The 17,392-nt window shown below is 38.3% G+C and overlaps 1 protein-coding gene across 6 annotated transcripts in view; it reads left to right on the top strand.

Annotated features, from left to right (window-relative positions):
* The window catches only part of MEF2A (myocyte enhancer factor 2A), a 220,036-nt gene that overhangs the window by 102,700 nt on the left and 99,944 nt on the right, over nt 1-17,392 (top strand). For all 6 annotated transcript variants that reach the window (XM_023727873.1, XM_004372652.2, XM_023727871.1 and 3 more), the window contains one exon: nt 10,207-10,394. In XM_023727873.1, the coding sequence (XP_023583641.1) occupies nt 10,341-10,394 (54 nt within the window). In that variant the 5' untranslated portion in view covers nt 10,207-10,340. The remainder of the gene's footprint in view (nt 1-10,206; nt 10,395-17,392) is intronic.

The raw sequence follows: 17,392 nt of genomic DNA, 5'->3' as shown, positions 1-17,392 counted from the left end.
TCTAGCTCAATTGGCATGACACAGCTTATAAAGACAATGTTCTACATTCTACCTTGGTGAGTAGTGTCTGAGGTCTTAAAAGCCTGTGAGCGGCCATCTAAGATACTCCACTGGTCTCATCCCTTTGGGAGCAAGGGAGAATGAAGAAAGCGAGATACAAGGAAAAGATTAGTCTGAAGCACTGATTGTCCACAGCTGCCAAGGCCTCCACCGGACTGGGTCCAGTACAGCTGGGTGGTGCCCAGCTACCACCACTGACTGGTCTGACTGGGATCACAACGGAGGGTTCTGGACGGCGCTGGAGAGGGATGTAGAACATAATACTAACTCACAAAAAAAAGACCAGATTTACTGGCCTAAAGGAGACTGGAGAGTATGGCCCCGAGAGTATGGCCCCCAGACACCCTTTTAGCTCGATGGTGAAGTTATCTCCAAGGTTCGCTGTTCAGCCTGGGAGTGGACAGCCCTGTAAAACCAAATGAGACTAACGAGGTACTGTAGTCCGGTGACGGGGGCCAGAAGGCAGAAGGGGACAAGGAAGCTGGTGATAGGGAACCCAAGGTTGAGTAAGGTTTTTGTTCATGTGTTGTGAGATTGTTAACCATTGTCATAGGGCAACATTTGTGGTAACTGTTAAATGAGAAACTGTTTTGTTCTGTAAGCCTTCACCTGAAGTACAATTAAAAAAAAAAAAAAAAAAAAGATCACCTATCCATAGGTGGATGGATTTATATCTGGGTTCTCGATTCTGTACCATTGGTCTATGTCTTTGTCATTTTACCAGCACCAGGCTGTTTTGACTTCTGTGGTTGTATAATAGGTTCTGAGATCAGGTGGTGTGAGGCCTCCTACTTCGTTCTTTTTCTTCAACAATGCTTTGCTTATCTGGGGTTTCTTTCCTTTTAATATAAAGTTGGTGATTAGTTTTTCCATCTTGTTAAAGAATGCTGTTGGTATTTGGGTTGGGTTTGCATTTGCTTTGGGTAGGATTGACGTTTTCACAATGTTGCGTCTACCTATCCATGAGCATGATGTGTTTTTCCATTTATGTAGATCTCTTTTGGTTTTTTGCGGTAGTGTTTTGTAGTTCCTTTGTATAGGTCTTTTATATCCCTGATTAGATTTATTCCTAAATATTTTATCTTTTTAAAGGGTTATTATAAATGATACTGTTTTCCTGATTTCCTTTTCAAAACTTTCTTTGTTGGTGTATAGGAATCCAATTGATTTTTTTATGCTGATCTTGTATCCTGCTGAATCTTTCTATTAGTTCAGTAGTTTTCTTGTGGAATCTTTGGGGTTCTTTATGTATAGGATCATACCGTCTGTGAATAGGGATAGTTTTACTTCCTCCTTTCCAATTTGAATGCCTTTATTTCTTTTTCTTGCCTTATTGCTCTAGCTAGGACTTCAGTACAATGTTAAATAGGAGTGGTGATAAAGTGCATCTTTGTTTTGTTCAGCATTCTCAGGGGGAATGCTTTCAGCCTCTTTCTGTTGAGAATGATATTGACTGTTGGTTTTGAAAGAAAGGAAAAGAAAAAAGAGAAGAAATGGTGGTGCATTGGGGGCTGGCAGGTGGGGACAGGCCAGTGTGCCAGTGTCACTTTATCCATGGTGCTACTTCAGGGGCCAGCGGGAAGTTCGTTGAGGTGGTATACAGGGCTAGGTGGCAGGCAGAAAGAGAAAAGAAAAAAATGACGGAACAGTGGGGGCCGGCAGGTGGGGGCAGGCTGGTGAGCCAGTGATACTCTATCCATGGTGGTATGGTGGGGACTGGCAGGAAGTCTGTGGATGTGGTGCATGGGGCTAGGTGGGAGAGAGAGAAAAGTAAGATAGGAAAAAGAAAAAAAAGGAGCGGTGGGGGCTGGTGAGTGGGGCCAAGGCAGACCTGTGGGCTGGTTCGAAGGGAGGGTAGGTGACGTACTCAGGTAAGTGGGAGGGAGAAAGAAAAGAAAAAAAAAATGGTGATGTGGGGGCTGCAGGTGGGGGCCAGTGGGCCTAGGGCAGCAGTGGGCCAGTGTGCTGGTTGCTCTTTAGCTGCAGTGGTGCAGTGGGGTCTGGGAGGAAGGGGTGGCAGGTGGCGTACAGGACTAGGTGTTAGGGAGAAAGAGAAGGAAGAAAGAGAAAAGGAAAAAAATCACGGCCTGGTGAGAGTTGCAGGTAGGGGTGGGGTGGACCTGGAGTGGTGGTGGGCTGGTGGCTTTCTAGCCGTAGTGGTGCGTGGGGGCCGATAGGAAGTGGTGGAGGTGTTGTTTGGGTCTAGATGGAAGGGAGAAAGAAAAGAAGAAAGGGGAAAATAATGGCACGATGGGAGCCAGTGGGTCGGGTCTGGGCAGACCTGGGCTGGTAGCAGCTATGTGACGTTCTAGCCAAGGCGGCGTGGTGTGGCCCTGCAGGGACAGAAGGTTGAGGGATGGGAAAGGGTGTCTCTCTGGTTACTGGGTGCTCTGTCTCCTGTTGGGAACTCTCTGAAGTTGTCTTCCTGTGTTCTCTGTCCAGGGATGGTGCTGGCTGTGCTCCAAGATGGCGATGCTGTGCCGTGTTAGTTAGCAGGGTACCTCCACTCCGTATTTCTCCTCGTTCTCTGTTTTCCTTCAGTTTCTTCTTCGCTTCAGTGTTTGATCTAGTTTTTTATCCTTTTATTTGATGATTAGGGCTCCAGGATTGACGTTTGTATCTGTTTCACTTAGTTTTCCAGTCTTTGCTGCATAGGGATGGCATGATGTGTCTGTCTGTGCCACTATGTTGGCTACGCCTCTGCTTTTATTATTTTTAAGGCTGTTTTCATCTGTGGCACGTGATACTAGCTTTTGTAGTAGTAATAAAGTTTGTTTTTAAATACATTTATTAAAAAGGGAATTGATATAAAGGAAAAATAGGTAAATAATAGTGTACAGACCAGTACATTAGGGCAAAGATTTGAAAAATGATTTAAGTTCAAGATCAACTTCTCTGTTACAGTGAAAAGTTCCTGGCTCTTTTAAATAACTCAGGCTTTGGACAGTTCGCTTATCCTCCTTGGATTCAGTTTCTTTTTTGGTGGAGGGTAGGGGTTATAATACAAGGTGAATTCTAAAGTAGTTTGAAAATTACAGAATTCTACTGTTCTTCAAGCTGCTTGATTGAGTTAATAAAGATTCAGATTAAAACTGATCTGAAACAGTATTGACTTAGCACTTTTTCTTTCTTCCTCTTCTTTTCACTGATAGATTATTTACAGAAAAAGGAAGAAATCAAATAATAGTATCAACTATGTTTAAGGAAGAAACATTAAATATATAAGGGCGCTGTAAGGATCAGCATGAATCCAGTTTCCCAAAGTGTTGGGGTTGATTAGTCCTCACATTCCCATCTCTCCATTCTCATTGCCAGCCGCCGTTGCACTCTCTCTCACCCTAACCATCTAGAGCTAGGTCAGAGCTCACAAGTTAAAAAGATAACATTCTTCAGACTGCCATTAGGCATATGCCAGTCATAATTTTGGGGAGTCTACATGACACCCCAACCTTCTGACCTACTGGCTGCTACTACCCTTTTTGTTTGGTAATTCGCTGCAACTACTCACAGAACTCACAGAGTATACTTAGGACTACAGATTTATTATAACCAAAAATAATACAAATGAAGAGACACATAGGGCGAGGTCTGGGAGGATTCCCAATGATGAGTTTCCGTGTCCCAAGGAACATTCTTCCTTCCCAAGAGCAGACGTTCTCATCAATCACAGAGCCTCCTTAGCCTTAATATTCAGGGCTTTTATTGTCCAGTCCTGCATGATAGACTAAATCATGCCTCCTGAGGCTAGTTGATATCAGCCTCCCAGGTGAGTCTTTTCTGGTCCGACCAGCCCCCACTTTCCAGCACAAATTCTCAAGTGTGACCTGGAAGTTCTAGACCAGGGCATCTCAGTTTCCCAGAGGGTTACCTCTCCAGAGGCCAGATCTAAGGCCACCTTACTTAGGGCAAAACTAGGTCCTTTTCCCCACAATAAATAATTTTATCTATTTTATGTTTAATTTGCTTTTTTATGAGGTATAACCTGAGAGACCAAATTGACATCTAGTTATTGAAAATTAATTCAAAGATAATGTTTTCCATTTCATTTTTGTCCTGATTTCCAGTGTATATGTAAAAAAAAAAAAAAAAAGTATGTTTTAAGGGAAGTAAATACATGAAACAGCAGTCACACAATAAATAAAGCATTCATTTTGTTTTCTGATCATAAAAATTAATAGCATGTTACATGCTTATTAATGCTTGGAAATATATTTGTTAGTAGTACAATTGTATTTATAGGTCACTTTCTCCCAAAATTTGGAAATGTATTCTATTTTATTCTAGCCTCATGTGATACATATTATGAATACAATTTCAATTCTCTTGTTATAAAAACAGTTAATGTACTTAGACATTGTTATTTACCAAGATTATGCAGTTAGTTTAGTGGCATGTTTGGGGCTAGGATCGAGGTTTTCTGATTCATAACTTGCAGTAGACCTTCTCAATCAGACAATGCTTTGAAATTCAAGCAAGTTGTAAAGAAAGAGTAACTGGGAATTGCACAAAGTGCTAAAGTAGAAAGGACGTTTCAATAATGTTTAAAGTTCATTTTTGAGTAAGCTCTGGTTTTGAGGATTTTTTTTTCTTAATTTTAAAAGCAGTCTTTAGTTTATGTTTGTTGTTATAACTTTTTTCCTTATCACAACAATGGTGTTTGTTTTAGATAAAATAAAAAAGTTGGTGTAAATAGGGGCTAAGTTTGAAAAATAAAATAAAAAACTGCCCACAAGTTACTATTTTAATAGCATGAATATATGCTGCCAGTCTTTTATCTGTGCGCACAGTATCTACAGATTTTTAAAAACAAAACTGATTATATATTTTTCCTTCATAGTAATACATTGTGAATGTTTGTTGTAAAATGATCAACCTTTTTAATGACTAGAATATTTTATTTGGATGTATTCCTGTATGCTTGCATAGTAAACCCCCCCCACCATGTTTTGATTATTTTTATTGTATTGAGATGAATATACATGTATCTTTTCTCATTTAACTTTCCTTATGATAAATTCTTGAAAGTAGAATGATTTTTCAAGGGAAGCTGGAAAGTGAGATTGTTTTTAGTTGCCATCGAGTTGATTCTGACTCATGGCAACCCCATGTGTGCAGAGTAAAACTGCTTCATAGGGTTTTCAAAGCTGTGAATTTTGGGAAGCAGATCATCAGACCTGGCTTCCGAGGTACCTCTGGATGGATTCAAACTGCCAACCTTTAGGCTAGTAGTTGAGCACTTAACCATTTGCGCCACCCATGGACTCCTTTAAGTGTTATTAGGTCCATTCAAATTTAGAGTTGTTGTATCTTCCTGGTGAGTTAAATTTGTATTGTTATGAAATGTCCCTCTGTATCACTGTTTGTCCATGTATCTCTGTCTGTGTATTGCTGTATGTTATTAGGCTTTAAAGTTTACTGTAATAGACAGTATAACCACACAAACTTTGATTTGGTTTGTGTTTTACATGGTATATCTTTCTCTATGCTTTAATTTTATTCTTTCTGTGTCCTCATGCTTAAGATGTGTCATTTGTAATCACCATGTAATTGGTTTTTTTTTAGTTCTGTCTGATCATCTTTTTAAAAAATTAATTATATTTGATATAATTACTGATGTAGTTGGATTAAATCTATCATCTTTTTGTTTGCTGTTTGTCCTTTCTTGCCTTCGTTTGGATTGATTGTTTTATCTATTTTTTTCCTCTTCTGTTAGCTTGTTAGCTGTACATACTTTTATTATTCTCACAGTGGTTACTCCAGAGATTACCACATGAAATCTAAAGTACAGGTGGTCCCCCTCTTACAGTGTGGTTCCGTTCCAGTAATTCCATCATAAGTTGGTTCTGATGTAAGTCAAATACCTCATTTTTTTTTAAGTTTTCATTATTATTGCCTTTAATTATCAGTATCTTTATAAATCCAATCTTTATTTGACTTTGAGAGTTAGAAACATTACATATAAACTTACAGATGTATTTTAATACATACATACATACATAAAAAACGCACAAATCATGAAATTTTACTCTGCCGATAACGAAGAGTTGGACGACGTTGGCATTTTGTCTGTTGCAGTAATAATTCCACTTGTGGAATGTTCTGTATCACCTGGATTATCCCTAGATAAAGGAATGGTGTTTCTAGTCAGAAAAATAGTGAGAGTTGTCTGTATGGTCCTCTTCTTTTTTCCTTCATATATTTCTCAGTAACATCATACTGCTTCCGAATCTGCCTGTCGACTTTAGCAAAGCTATCAGCATTTGGGTCCATGTTTTCAAGCAACTGAAGCCCTGACTTAGTTTTGAAAACTAAATCAATACGGCAGTGTTTTAAACGGTAAATTATAAAATAGAACATCTACAAGTGAACACCTGAGAAGGATAATATCGGAAAATTATGCTCTGTAACATTGTATGTAGTACATGTTACTAACAGTAAGATGTAAAAAAAAACAAAAACGGACATTCACAGATGCGGTCCGTCATAACTGGATTATGTCATAAGTTGGGGACTACCTGTAAATGGGTGCTTTTTCCATTTCCTAGTAAATGAAGGGGTCTTGGAACACTGTAATTCATTTACTACCCTTTCTATTTATGTAACTGTCTGTTGTGTATTGCAGTATTTAAGATCACACAAATATTATTTTATATAGTCAACATGCATTTAGAGTTACACATTTATCCTGTCTATTGCACCTCATTTTTTGGGTACATATCTAAGCTGTATCTGGGGTCCTTTGTTTTCTTCTACTTAAAGAAGTTTCTTCAGTGTTTCCTTTAGTGTGAATTTCCTAGTGACAAATTCTGTGATTGTTTATCTAAAGATGTCTTTATTTTGTTTTCATTTTTAAAGGGTATTTTTTGCCAGATACAGAATTCTAGATTGGCAGTTTTTTTCTGGCTCCTTTTAAGATCTCTTTATTTATGGCTTGCTCATGTGTTCTCTCTCCTTGGACGTGCTTATATGTGGGTTTCTTTGTATTTCTTTTACTTGGTGGTTTGTAAAACATCTTGAGTCTGTGGCTTGATGTCATTGGCTGGTTTAGAAAAGTTCTTAGCTATTATGTCTTCAGATACTACTTCCCTCCTTCCCTTCTGGGATTCTAATTACATGTATTTTAGATCTTTTTTCCATGTTCCAGAATTTTTTCACATTCTTCTCTGCATTTCTCATTCTTGTGTCTTTGAGTCAGAATTGACTTGATGGCAGTGGGTTTGGTTTTTGGTTTTGTGTCTTTTTGTGCTTCAGTTTGGGTATTGTATTCTGTCCTGTCTTCTGGATCATTGATTCTTTCTTCAGCTGTGTCTAACCTCTTAATAAACCCATCCATCAATGACTTTTTTGTCTACAAAAATCATATTTTTCAATTCTGTGTTTTCCATTTTTTTATGGCTGGCTGCTAAAACTCTTTATCTTGTTTTTTAATTCCTCAAACATATTAATTAACTTATTTTAAAGTCCACTTTTTTTAATAACACTATTATCTCAGTCTACTGTAGCTCAGTTTCTGTTGTCATTTTTAAATAATTGATTTTCAGTCAGGTTTCTACTTCTTGTCTGCCTGGTTACCTTTTTATTTCCAGACATTTTATATGAAAAAAATGATAGAGATAATTTGAAGTTCTGGATGTTATCTTTCTGTTGAGAAGATTTACTTTTACTACTGCCATGCTGCTAGGCTAAAGACATTTGCTAACCCACATTACCTTGATGTAATTGGATACTGAGATGATTTAAAGCTATGTTTAAGTCCTGGTGAGGGCTGGTCTATTTTTGGTTTACCTTTATGCCTAGGTTATAGCCCTTTAGGGTCCATCCCAAATCCTGGTAGAGGGCTTTTCTTCCTTGATATGCACTGAATCTTAATTTTTAGCCCCCCTCCCCCCCCCCGACCGCCACCCGCCAAGCACACACACAATTCTAAGTCTGTTGGAAATTCTGCTTAGCTTCTCGATCTCTCAGCTAGTGCTTTTGGAATCTATAAATGACTCTAAGGGGGAAGATGAGTCCAAAGTCTGGTCTCACCTGTTCCTCCCAGATCTCAGCCCTGCAAGTTCTCACTGTCTTGAAAGTTCTCTAATGGTTTAAAACAGAATTTTATTTTTTGTACTTTTTAGTTGTTCTCAAACGAACGTTGGTTTGAAGCAATCAACTCCACCATTGGCAAAAGCAAAATGCCCAAATAGGTGCTAGAATTCAGACTTTTTCAGATGATAGAAGATAGTACAATATATACTGTGTATACGTTACAAGTGGTCAGAAGATCTTACACAGTCTACCGTAATACCACTTCAGTGAAATGTATGAAAACTAATCTTTCCAGTTCCTACTAGGTGCAAGTTTTCATAATGGGAGTTGGAGATAATGTGATCTGTTAGGGAGCATGATTTGGAATAAGCCAACTTCTATTGTTTATAATGCCTTCTGTTAAGGAAACAAACATTCCAAAACACAGCTGCTTGTTTGAGTGCTGCCTGCCAGTGACTAGCCATCTTTCAGTTCCTCTAGTGATCCCTGCTCCTCCTTGTCATGGGGCCTTTGCACATACTACTCCCTCTGCCTAGAATGTACACCCTTATACTCAGGTTTGAGATCTCATGCCATACGGTGTATCCTCAGGAAGTCTTCTCTGACACATGAAAATAGGTCAGATTCTTTTTTTTAAAAGAGCTTTTTAGTTTTGAATTATATAAACTTATTTCTGTGATGGCTTGATTAACATCAGTTTCTCCTACTAGACTCTGTGAGATCAGGAATCATGTCTTTTTTTTCTTCTTTGACCATTTTATCCTTTGTGCTGAGTTCTGTGCTTAGAAATACACTTATTGTAAACAGATGATCAATTACCGGATGATAAATTATTAATAGATGATCAATTAACTTTTTATGAATGAAAGAATAAATGAAGGAAGGAATCAGTGAAATGTATAAGAAGTGCTGTGCTGATGATAGTGCTGGCAATGATAAGAAATGAAAGGCTTCTTTATTGCTTTTGAGCAAAAGCCAGATTTAATCAAACCTTGGATTTGCACAGTATGGATGCATGTACTGAATTAACAATACTTCACTGAAATTCCTTTGGGAATTTATTACTGTTTTAACATTTGTCCCCCATTTCCCCATAAATAGTTATTTTTAATACATAAGTTTTGAAAGCACAATGTTTTGTAGGGACACAACCGTCATTTCAAAGCATGACTAATTATATCATTGCCAGTCCTTCTACTACAGAGATAAGTGGAATATATAATCCCTGTTCTTGAGTTCACAGTCTCAGAAGAAAATCCACCCACTGCCGTCTGGTTGATTCGGACTCATAGCAACCCTATAGGACAGAGTAGAACTGCCCCATAGGGTTTCCAAGCCTGTAAATCTTTACGGAAGCAGACTGTCACATCTTTCTCCCGCTCAGAAGAAAGAAAGCTTGGAATTTACACACACATGCACACACGCAAGTGCTGTGGTTTAGTCTACCAAGGGACATTGATTTTGTCTTCATCAAGGAGGTGACATTTAAAGTGAATCTTAAGTGATAAGGAGGAGCTCATTAAATGACCAAAGGAAGAGTATTTGGTTTAAATGCGTATTATGATGAAAGTGTATAGTGTCTGTGTGGATTGACAAATAGTAAATTTGGCTAGAAGCTAGGGTGATTTAAGAGAAGAGGTTTTAGAGCCAGACTACCTGGGTTCATATCCCAAGCTCTGTCTCTTACTAACTGTGTATGACCTTGGGCACATTACTTAATTTCTCTGTGGTTCAGTATCCCGGTTTATAAAATGGACGTGATAATTGTAACTAACTCAGAGCATTGCAGTTAGAATTGAATGATTTAGAAAAGTACTTGGTACGTAGAAAAAGCTGAGTAATTATTGGCCCTTGTTGCTATTATTATTTGCATGGAGGAAAATTCAAAGGTTTTAATTGCATTAGGCTAGCCAGAATTAGGGGCAAGAATAGACTCAAGAGATATTTTAGGGATAAAATGAGCAGAACTTCAATTTGTTTATTAATTTTATTTAAATAGAAATTTCAACTAATAATGCTATCTGCAACATAAAAAGTTTTTAAATTTGTTTAACATAGTTTTATGATTTGTAAACTTAACAGAACTTTAATCTTCTAATTTGTGTTTTCTTTTAGATCTTATAGAACATTTCAGCTGTAGCCTTTGGAGTAGAAGCCGAAATAGTTGAAACTGTGTACGATGCATTAGGGTATTGAAGACAATATTTGAATTAAATATTTGGAATATAAGGAAGGGAAGGTGACTGAAAATGGGGCGGAAGAAAATACAAATCACACGCATCATGGATGAAAGGAACCGACAGGTAAATGAACATTTTAATTCATGTATTTAATTGATATGTATATATATGTATTTTAAGACCATAAGGTAAAATGGTTGAATTTTTCTTAAATTTAATTTCAACTCTGAATATTTTTATGTCCAGATGAAATGAAAAATTTCAGCAATCATGAAATTGTGGCTTCTTATCATGTGCTTTAAAGAAAGTTTTTTCTTATTACAGAAATCATATATGTTAATTATAGGAAACATAGACAAAAAGAAGAAAAGTAAATTCAGTGCAGTGTCACTACACCATTCATTGTATTTATCATAATACATTTAGTCTTATATACATTTGATTATATATTGATTGGTAGCCTTCTGTATATTGATACTTTAAATTTTCACCTCTATTTTTATAATTAGGTTGATACCTAAGTTAACTATAAAAACCCACCAAACCCATTGCTGTTAGTCAATTCTGACTCGTAGCAGCTGTTTTTGCTTCTCTGGAGAACCCAGCCTAAGAAATTTGGTACCGGGAGTGATTCTAGAGAAACAAAATTGTAAGGATGAGTTTTCTAGATTGATTTTCAGGTCTTGTTAGTCTTAAAGATGTTGATGAATCTAATTCCAGTAGTAAAGAGGGCACTGCTAATCCATGGTGTGAGGTGGCAATAGAAATATGCAAAATGTCACCACCAATAGATCAGACTATTAATGGAGTCTTAGATCGTGTCCGTCTCACAGTAGGTTCAGTAGGTCCCAAACTCATCCTGTAATGATTCCCAGTCCCGGAATGCATAATTGGAATAGATTTACCCAGCAACTGGCAGAACCCCACTTTCAGTACCAGATGTCTTAGGCTGAGTTTTCCAGAGAAGCAAAACCAGTAAAGCATATACGTGTGTATATATAGAGAGATGTATATCAAGGAAATAGCTCATATGGTTGTAGAGGCTGGAATATCCCAAGTCCGTGGGTCAGGCTAGAGGCTTCTCCTGATTCACGTAGCTGCAGGTGCTGGTGAACCCAAGGTCAGCAGATCAAACGGCAGGGCTCTGGCTCACAGGCTGCGAAGACCAACAAATCCCAAGATCAGCAGGCAAGACGGCAGGTAAGCTGCTAGCTCACATCCCGAGAACTGGAGATCAGATGAACAGGAGCCAGCTGCAGGATCCAGAGTGAGCAAAAGCCCTTGAGCCTTGCCAGAAAGCCCGTCTATATTGGATGCAGGCCACACCCCTAGGGAAACTTGCATTCAACTGATTGATTACTCACAGCAGATCCCATCATGGAGGTGATCACATTATATAAAATCTCATCATGGAAGTGATCGCATCATCATACGACTACCAAACTATATCATAACTGCCAAACTACTGACAATCATGGCCCAGCCAAGTTGACACATAACCTTAATGAAACCTGATAGGACAGAGTAGAACTGCCCTGTAGGGTTTCTAAGGAGCGGCTGGTGGATTTGAACTGCCGACCTTTTGGTTAACAGCCAAGGTCTTAACCACTGCGTCACCAGGGCTCCAAGTTGCCAATAAATATGTGTTCTGGTCAGTTAAATTTTCTGGTTAACCAACATGTAATGAGAATATTTTTGAAAACTCTTATTATCACAAATATTTCTGAAACATTTACATATATGCCTTAGCTTTAACCCATAAAACATTGAATATAATTTTCATTATCAATGACAGTAACCCTTATACATTCAGAGTAATTATAATGATGCTGATATAGGTAGAGACTAGAAGTTGTAAGAGTTTAGAGCAGAGGTTGGCAAACTGTGGCCCACAGACTGGCTTTCTGTTTGTGTAAATAAAGCGTTATTGAACACATCCATTCGTTTAAATATTGTCTATGGCTACTTTTACACTACAGTGACAGAGTTGAGTATTTGCAACAGAAACTCTAGAGCCCACAAGCCTCAGATATTTACTCTCTGGCAGTTTCAGAAAAAGTTTGCCAACCCCTGGTTTAGAGGAAAGAAGGAAAAATAATTTCATAGACTGCTGCAAATGAACTAATATTCAAGGCATGTGCAGAGGAGAGATGCTGTCCTTAGAAAGGTTATATATCAGGAGAAATTTCAAGAGCAGCTGGTTTTAGAAGTTTACCAGGAAGAGAACAACACTAAAGATGTATTCTGCAAAGTCTGGATAGTAGTTCACGTGTTAAAACAGATATAATTGGGGATTAAACTCAGCTGAGCAGCTGGTGGGGAAGTTAGTGGGAAGGATTAGGGATGCTCATAGAAAAATTGAGGAGAGCCCTTGTTTCAACGCATGAAGTTTCCTTAACAAAAGCATAAGCTCTCACAGTATGACCTGTTATGAAGAAGATAGTAGGGAAGGTTGAAAAAAATAACCAAAGGAATGGTTGCATAGCAAGGTTGTAAGTAAACTTCCCTTCATACATATGAGGATTGTGACATGTAGAAGAGGCATAGTGACCTGTGCCATGAACACATGCAGTATAAATGTAAAATAGGATTTTTTAGGGAATAGCATGCAAGCAGAGAAGAAGGCCGAGCACATAAGAATCTCTGAGCTACCCTTATCCCATAGAGAGTCATGATTAAATTAGGGGTAAGTAGACTGGACGTACCAATGGAAAGGACTGTGCATGTTCAGAGGAAATGGGGATCTAGGAGTATGTAGTAGGGCCCATGTAATAAAGCTATTAGGTTGAGGTAGTGACCTTGTTAAAAAGATGGAGCCAACCACTGCAGGTCAGAGGCTAGAATTACTTTGTTCCTACATGGAATTTAACTGCTAAGCCAGCTTCTTGCCCAGCTGCCGAAAGGAGCAAGGGCTATCTGAATTTTTCTCCTCAGGTAATTTAGGTGAAGTATGGAGAAAAGATACAGAATGAGTTGAGGATTGTATTTTTCAGGCTAGATTAGGCAAAATTTGTTATAACGTAAAAGGGTATCATAGTTTTATTGATATTTCAATTTGTGGATTCTGAGTTAATGGATTCATTATTCTAACATTAACGGGGAAGAATTGTTCCTATGCAAAAGAAAAGTCATTTTTTCATCCAAATTTGAATACCTACTGTATCTGAGGAAATGTTTTTGTTGTTAGATGGCGTGAGTCTGTTCTGATTCATAGCAACCCTATAGGAGAGAGTAGAACTGCCCCATAGGGTTTCCAGGGAGCACCTGGTGGATTTGAACTGCCGATCTTTTGGTTAGCAGCTGAGCTCTTAACCACTATGCTACCAGGGCTGTGAGAGACTGTTAGGCACTGAGAACTCTTTAAAAAAAATATGTAGGAGATTTAAGTATATGGCAAATAGAGGTAAACTCAGTTGTTGGGAGAGTTTATGGAAGGAACGACTAGTCTCTGTTGGCGAAGGTCAGGGAGCAGTTACTGGAGGAGTTAATAGCAGATAGGGTTTTCAATTACAAGTATGAGCTAGCCAGATAAAATCAAATTTCAGGTCAGTGGAACAGTGCATGAAAAAGCTTGATGGTGACATTGTCATGCATTTAAGAGAGAACTGCAAGTAGTTTATTATGATTAGAGTTAGATTGTTAGAAGATAAAGTTGGAAAATAAGGAACGAACCACATCAAAAGGTCTTTAATCTCATGTTAAAAGGTTTGGATTGTATCTTAAAAGTGATGGAGAACCATTGAAGAATTTTTGGATATGGCAGTGACTTAAGATTTGTTCTGTCAGAAATTCAGACCGTAAGTGGGACAGTCCACTTGTGAATTGATGAGGGCTGGACACAAAGGCAGTGGTGATGCAGAGGAAGGAGATAGATGTGAGAATTAAGCTAAGGACTTGATCTTAATGGGAGGTTCTAAATTTTTCAATTTGAGAGTGGTTTTACATGATGATGTATTGTACTTTGGAAAGAAAATTCTGATTTATAGAAGGAGTAGTTACTAATCACTTATATAATTTTATATATGTGTAGTATCTGTGAAGCCCTGGTGGTGCAGTGGTTAAGCATTCAGCTGCTAACCAAAAGGTCAGCAGGTCGAATCCACCAGCTGCTCTTTGGAAACCCTTTGGGGCAGTTCTTCTGTGTCCTGTAGGGTTGCTATGAGTTGGAATTGACTCAACGGCAATGGGGAAAAAAAAGAGTCTGTAAAGTAGCAAAACTAAATACAAATATACCCACTGCCATCGAATCGATTCTGATACAAATAGACACACATACAAACACACACACCCCAAATAAAAGTAAAAGAAGACCTGAATAAATAGACATACTATATTATTAAATGAGATGACTTAATATATCCTAAAGGTGTCAATTCTATTAATGAGAATCATGGAGGAACTTGACAAAATTAATATAAAGTTGTTATGTAGAAGAATAAATACATGGGACTAGCCTATGGAATGTTGAAAAAGAAAAATACTAAGGATAATTTCCCTCATAAGGTATTAAATGTAAGATTTGGAATCATGCAGAACTTCTCAGATACTTCAGAACTTTTATACAGTAACTTGATCGCTCACTCTGTGGGATGATTTCCTGCATGAATATTGAGTCTTTCATGATGCCATTTTTCTGTAAAATAGACAGGGAAGTAGTAGCTTTATCTTATAAAAAGAGATACACATTTTTAAACTAAGCTGTGTAGAATCTATTTTTTTTTAATGAAATTCTTTTATTGAGTTAGTTTTCTAAACAGTAGTTGGTAATTTTTTATGTATTTTTTTATTGTAGTGCAAATAGACACAACAAAACACTCTCCCATTCAACAGTCTCTCCGTGCATAATTCAATGACACTGATTACACTTTTCGCATTGTGCAACCCTTATTGCTGTCTTTTTCCTAATTATTCTAGTACTATTAACGTAAACTCAGTGCCCCCCAAGCAAAAACTCCCTCTTTTCCCCTTTTCCTTTTCCTCCCACCCAACCACTAATAAGCTTTGATTTCTATATATTTGCTTATTTTATATAAGTGATGTCATACACTATTTGTCCTTTTGTGACTGACTTAAAATGCTCAGCATAATGTTTTCAGCATTCATCCATTTTATGGCATGTATCAGGACTTCATCTCTCTTTCTGACCAAGTAATATTTCATTGTCTGTACCACATTTTGTTTATCTGTTCATCTCTTGATAGGCATTTAGTTTGTTTCCACCTTTTGGCTATTGTGAAAAGTGCTGCAGTGAACATTGGTATACAGATTTCTGACTGTGTTCCTGCTTTAACTTCTTTTGGGTATATGTTTAGGATTGGGATTGCTGGGTCATGTGGTAGTTCTGTGTTCAACCTTTTGAGGAACGGCCAAACTGTTTTCCAGGGTGTCTCCACTATTTTACATTCCCGCTAGCAATGGGTGAAGTTTCCAGTTTCTCTGTATCCTCTCTAGCACCTCTTATTTTCTGTTTGTTTGTTTGCTGTTTTTTAATCATTGCCATTCTAGTGGGGGTGAAGTAGTATCATTAAAGTTTTGATTAGCACCTCCCTAATGGCTAATGACATTGAGCATTTTTTCATGTGCCTGTTGGCTATTTGAATATTCTCTTTGGTGAACTGTCCAAGTTCTTTGCCCATTTTTTTTTTTAATTTTTTTTTATTGTACTTCAGATGAAGTTTTACAGAACCAGTAGTTTCTCATGGAACAGTCAGTACATATACTGTTTTATGAAATTGGTTAACAACCCCAAGACATGTCAACACTCCCCTTCTCAACCTTGGAGGACCTTTTTTTGGGTGAAAATACACGTAGCCAAAGTTACACCATTTCAAAAGTTTTTACATGTACAATTCAGTGACATCGATTACATTCTTCCAGTTGTGCTGCTATTCTCACCATCCTTTTCCAAATTATTCCATCACCATTATCTTCAACTCACTGCCCCTAGGTTTCCTGTCAAACCTTTTGAGTTGCTGTTGTCAATTTGATCTCACCTAGATAATTTTTTTTTTTTTTTGTACCTTGGATGAAGGTTTGCAGAACAAATAGTTTCTCATCCTTTGACAGTGGTTAACAACCCCACGACATGTCAACGCTGTCCCTTCTTAACCTTGGGTTCCCTTTCACCAGCTTTCCTGCCCCCTCCTGCCTTCTGGTCCTTGTCTCTGGACTGCTGTGCCTCATTAGTCCTGCTTTGTTTTATGAGGCTGTCCAATCCCCGGCTGAACGGTGAACCTCAAGAGTGACTTCACCACTGAGCTAAAAGGGTTTCCAGGGGCCATACTCTTGGGGCTTCTCCAGTCTGTCAGGCCAGTAAATCTGGTCTTTTTTTTGTGAGTTAGAATTTTGTTCTGTATCCTTTTACAGCTCTGTCCAGGACCCTCTACTGTGATCCCAGTCAGAGCAGTCAGAGGTGGTAGCTGGGCACCATCTAGCTGTACTGGACTCAGTCTGGTGGAGGCCATGGTAGCTGTGGTCCATTAGTCCTTTGGACTGATCTTTTCCTTATATCCTGTTCTCTTCATTCTCCCTTGCTCCCGAAGGGGTAAGACCAGTGGAGTATCCTAGATGGCTGTTCACAGGCTTTTAAGAACCCAGACGCTACTCACCAAGGTAGAAGGTAGAACATTGTCTTTATAAACTGTGTTATGCCAATTGAGCTAGATGTTCCCCGAGACAACGGTCCCCACAGCCCTCCGCCCAGCAATTCAGTCCCTCGGGAGTTTGGAAGTGTCTGTGGAGCTTCCATGACCTTTCCTTGTACAAGTTGTGCTGGCGTCCCCAGTATTGTGCACTGTCTTACCCTGCACCAAAGTTACCACTTATCTATTGTCTGTTTAGTCCCCCTACCATCCCTTGTAACCAACAAAGATTGTTACTTTTTGTGTGTAAACTTTTAATGAGTTTTTACAGTAGAGGTGTCTTACAATATTTGTCCTCTGTGATTTCACTCAGCATAGTGTCCTCTAGTTTCATCCATGTTATGAGATGTTTCACAGATTCATCATTGTTCTTTATCTTTGCATAATACTCCATTGTGTGTATGTACCATAGTTTGTTTATCCATTCATCTGTTGATGGGCATCTAGGTTGTTTTCCATCTTTTTGCTAGTGTGAACAGT

Source organism: Trichechus manatus, unplaced genomic scaffold (assembly GCF_000243295.1).
Source record: "Trichechus manatus latirostris isolate Lorelei unplaced genomic scaffold, TriManLat1.0 scaffold00019, whole genome shotgun sequence".
Classification (NCBI taxonomy): Eukaryota; Metazoa; Chordata; class Mammalia; order Sirenia; family Trichechidae; genus Trichechus; species Trichechus manatus.
This window is presented reverse-complemented; position numbering and strand designations above follow the sequence as displayed.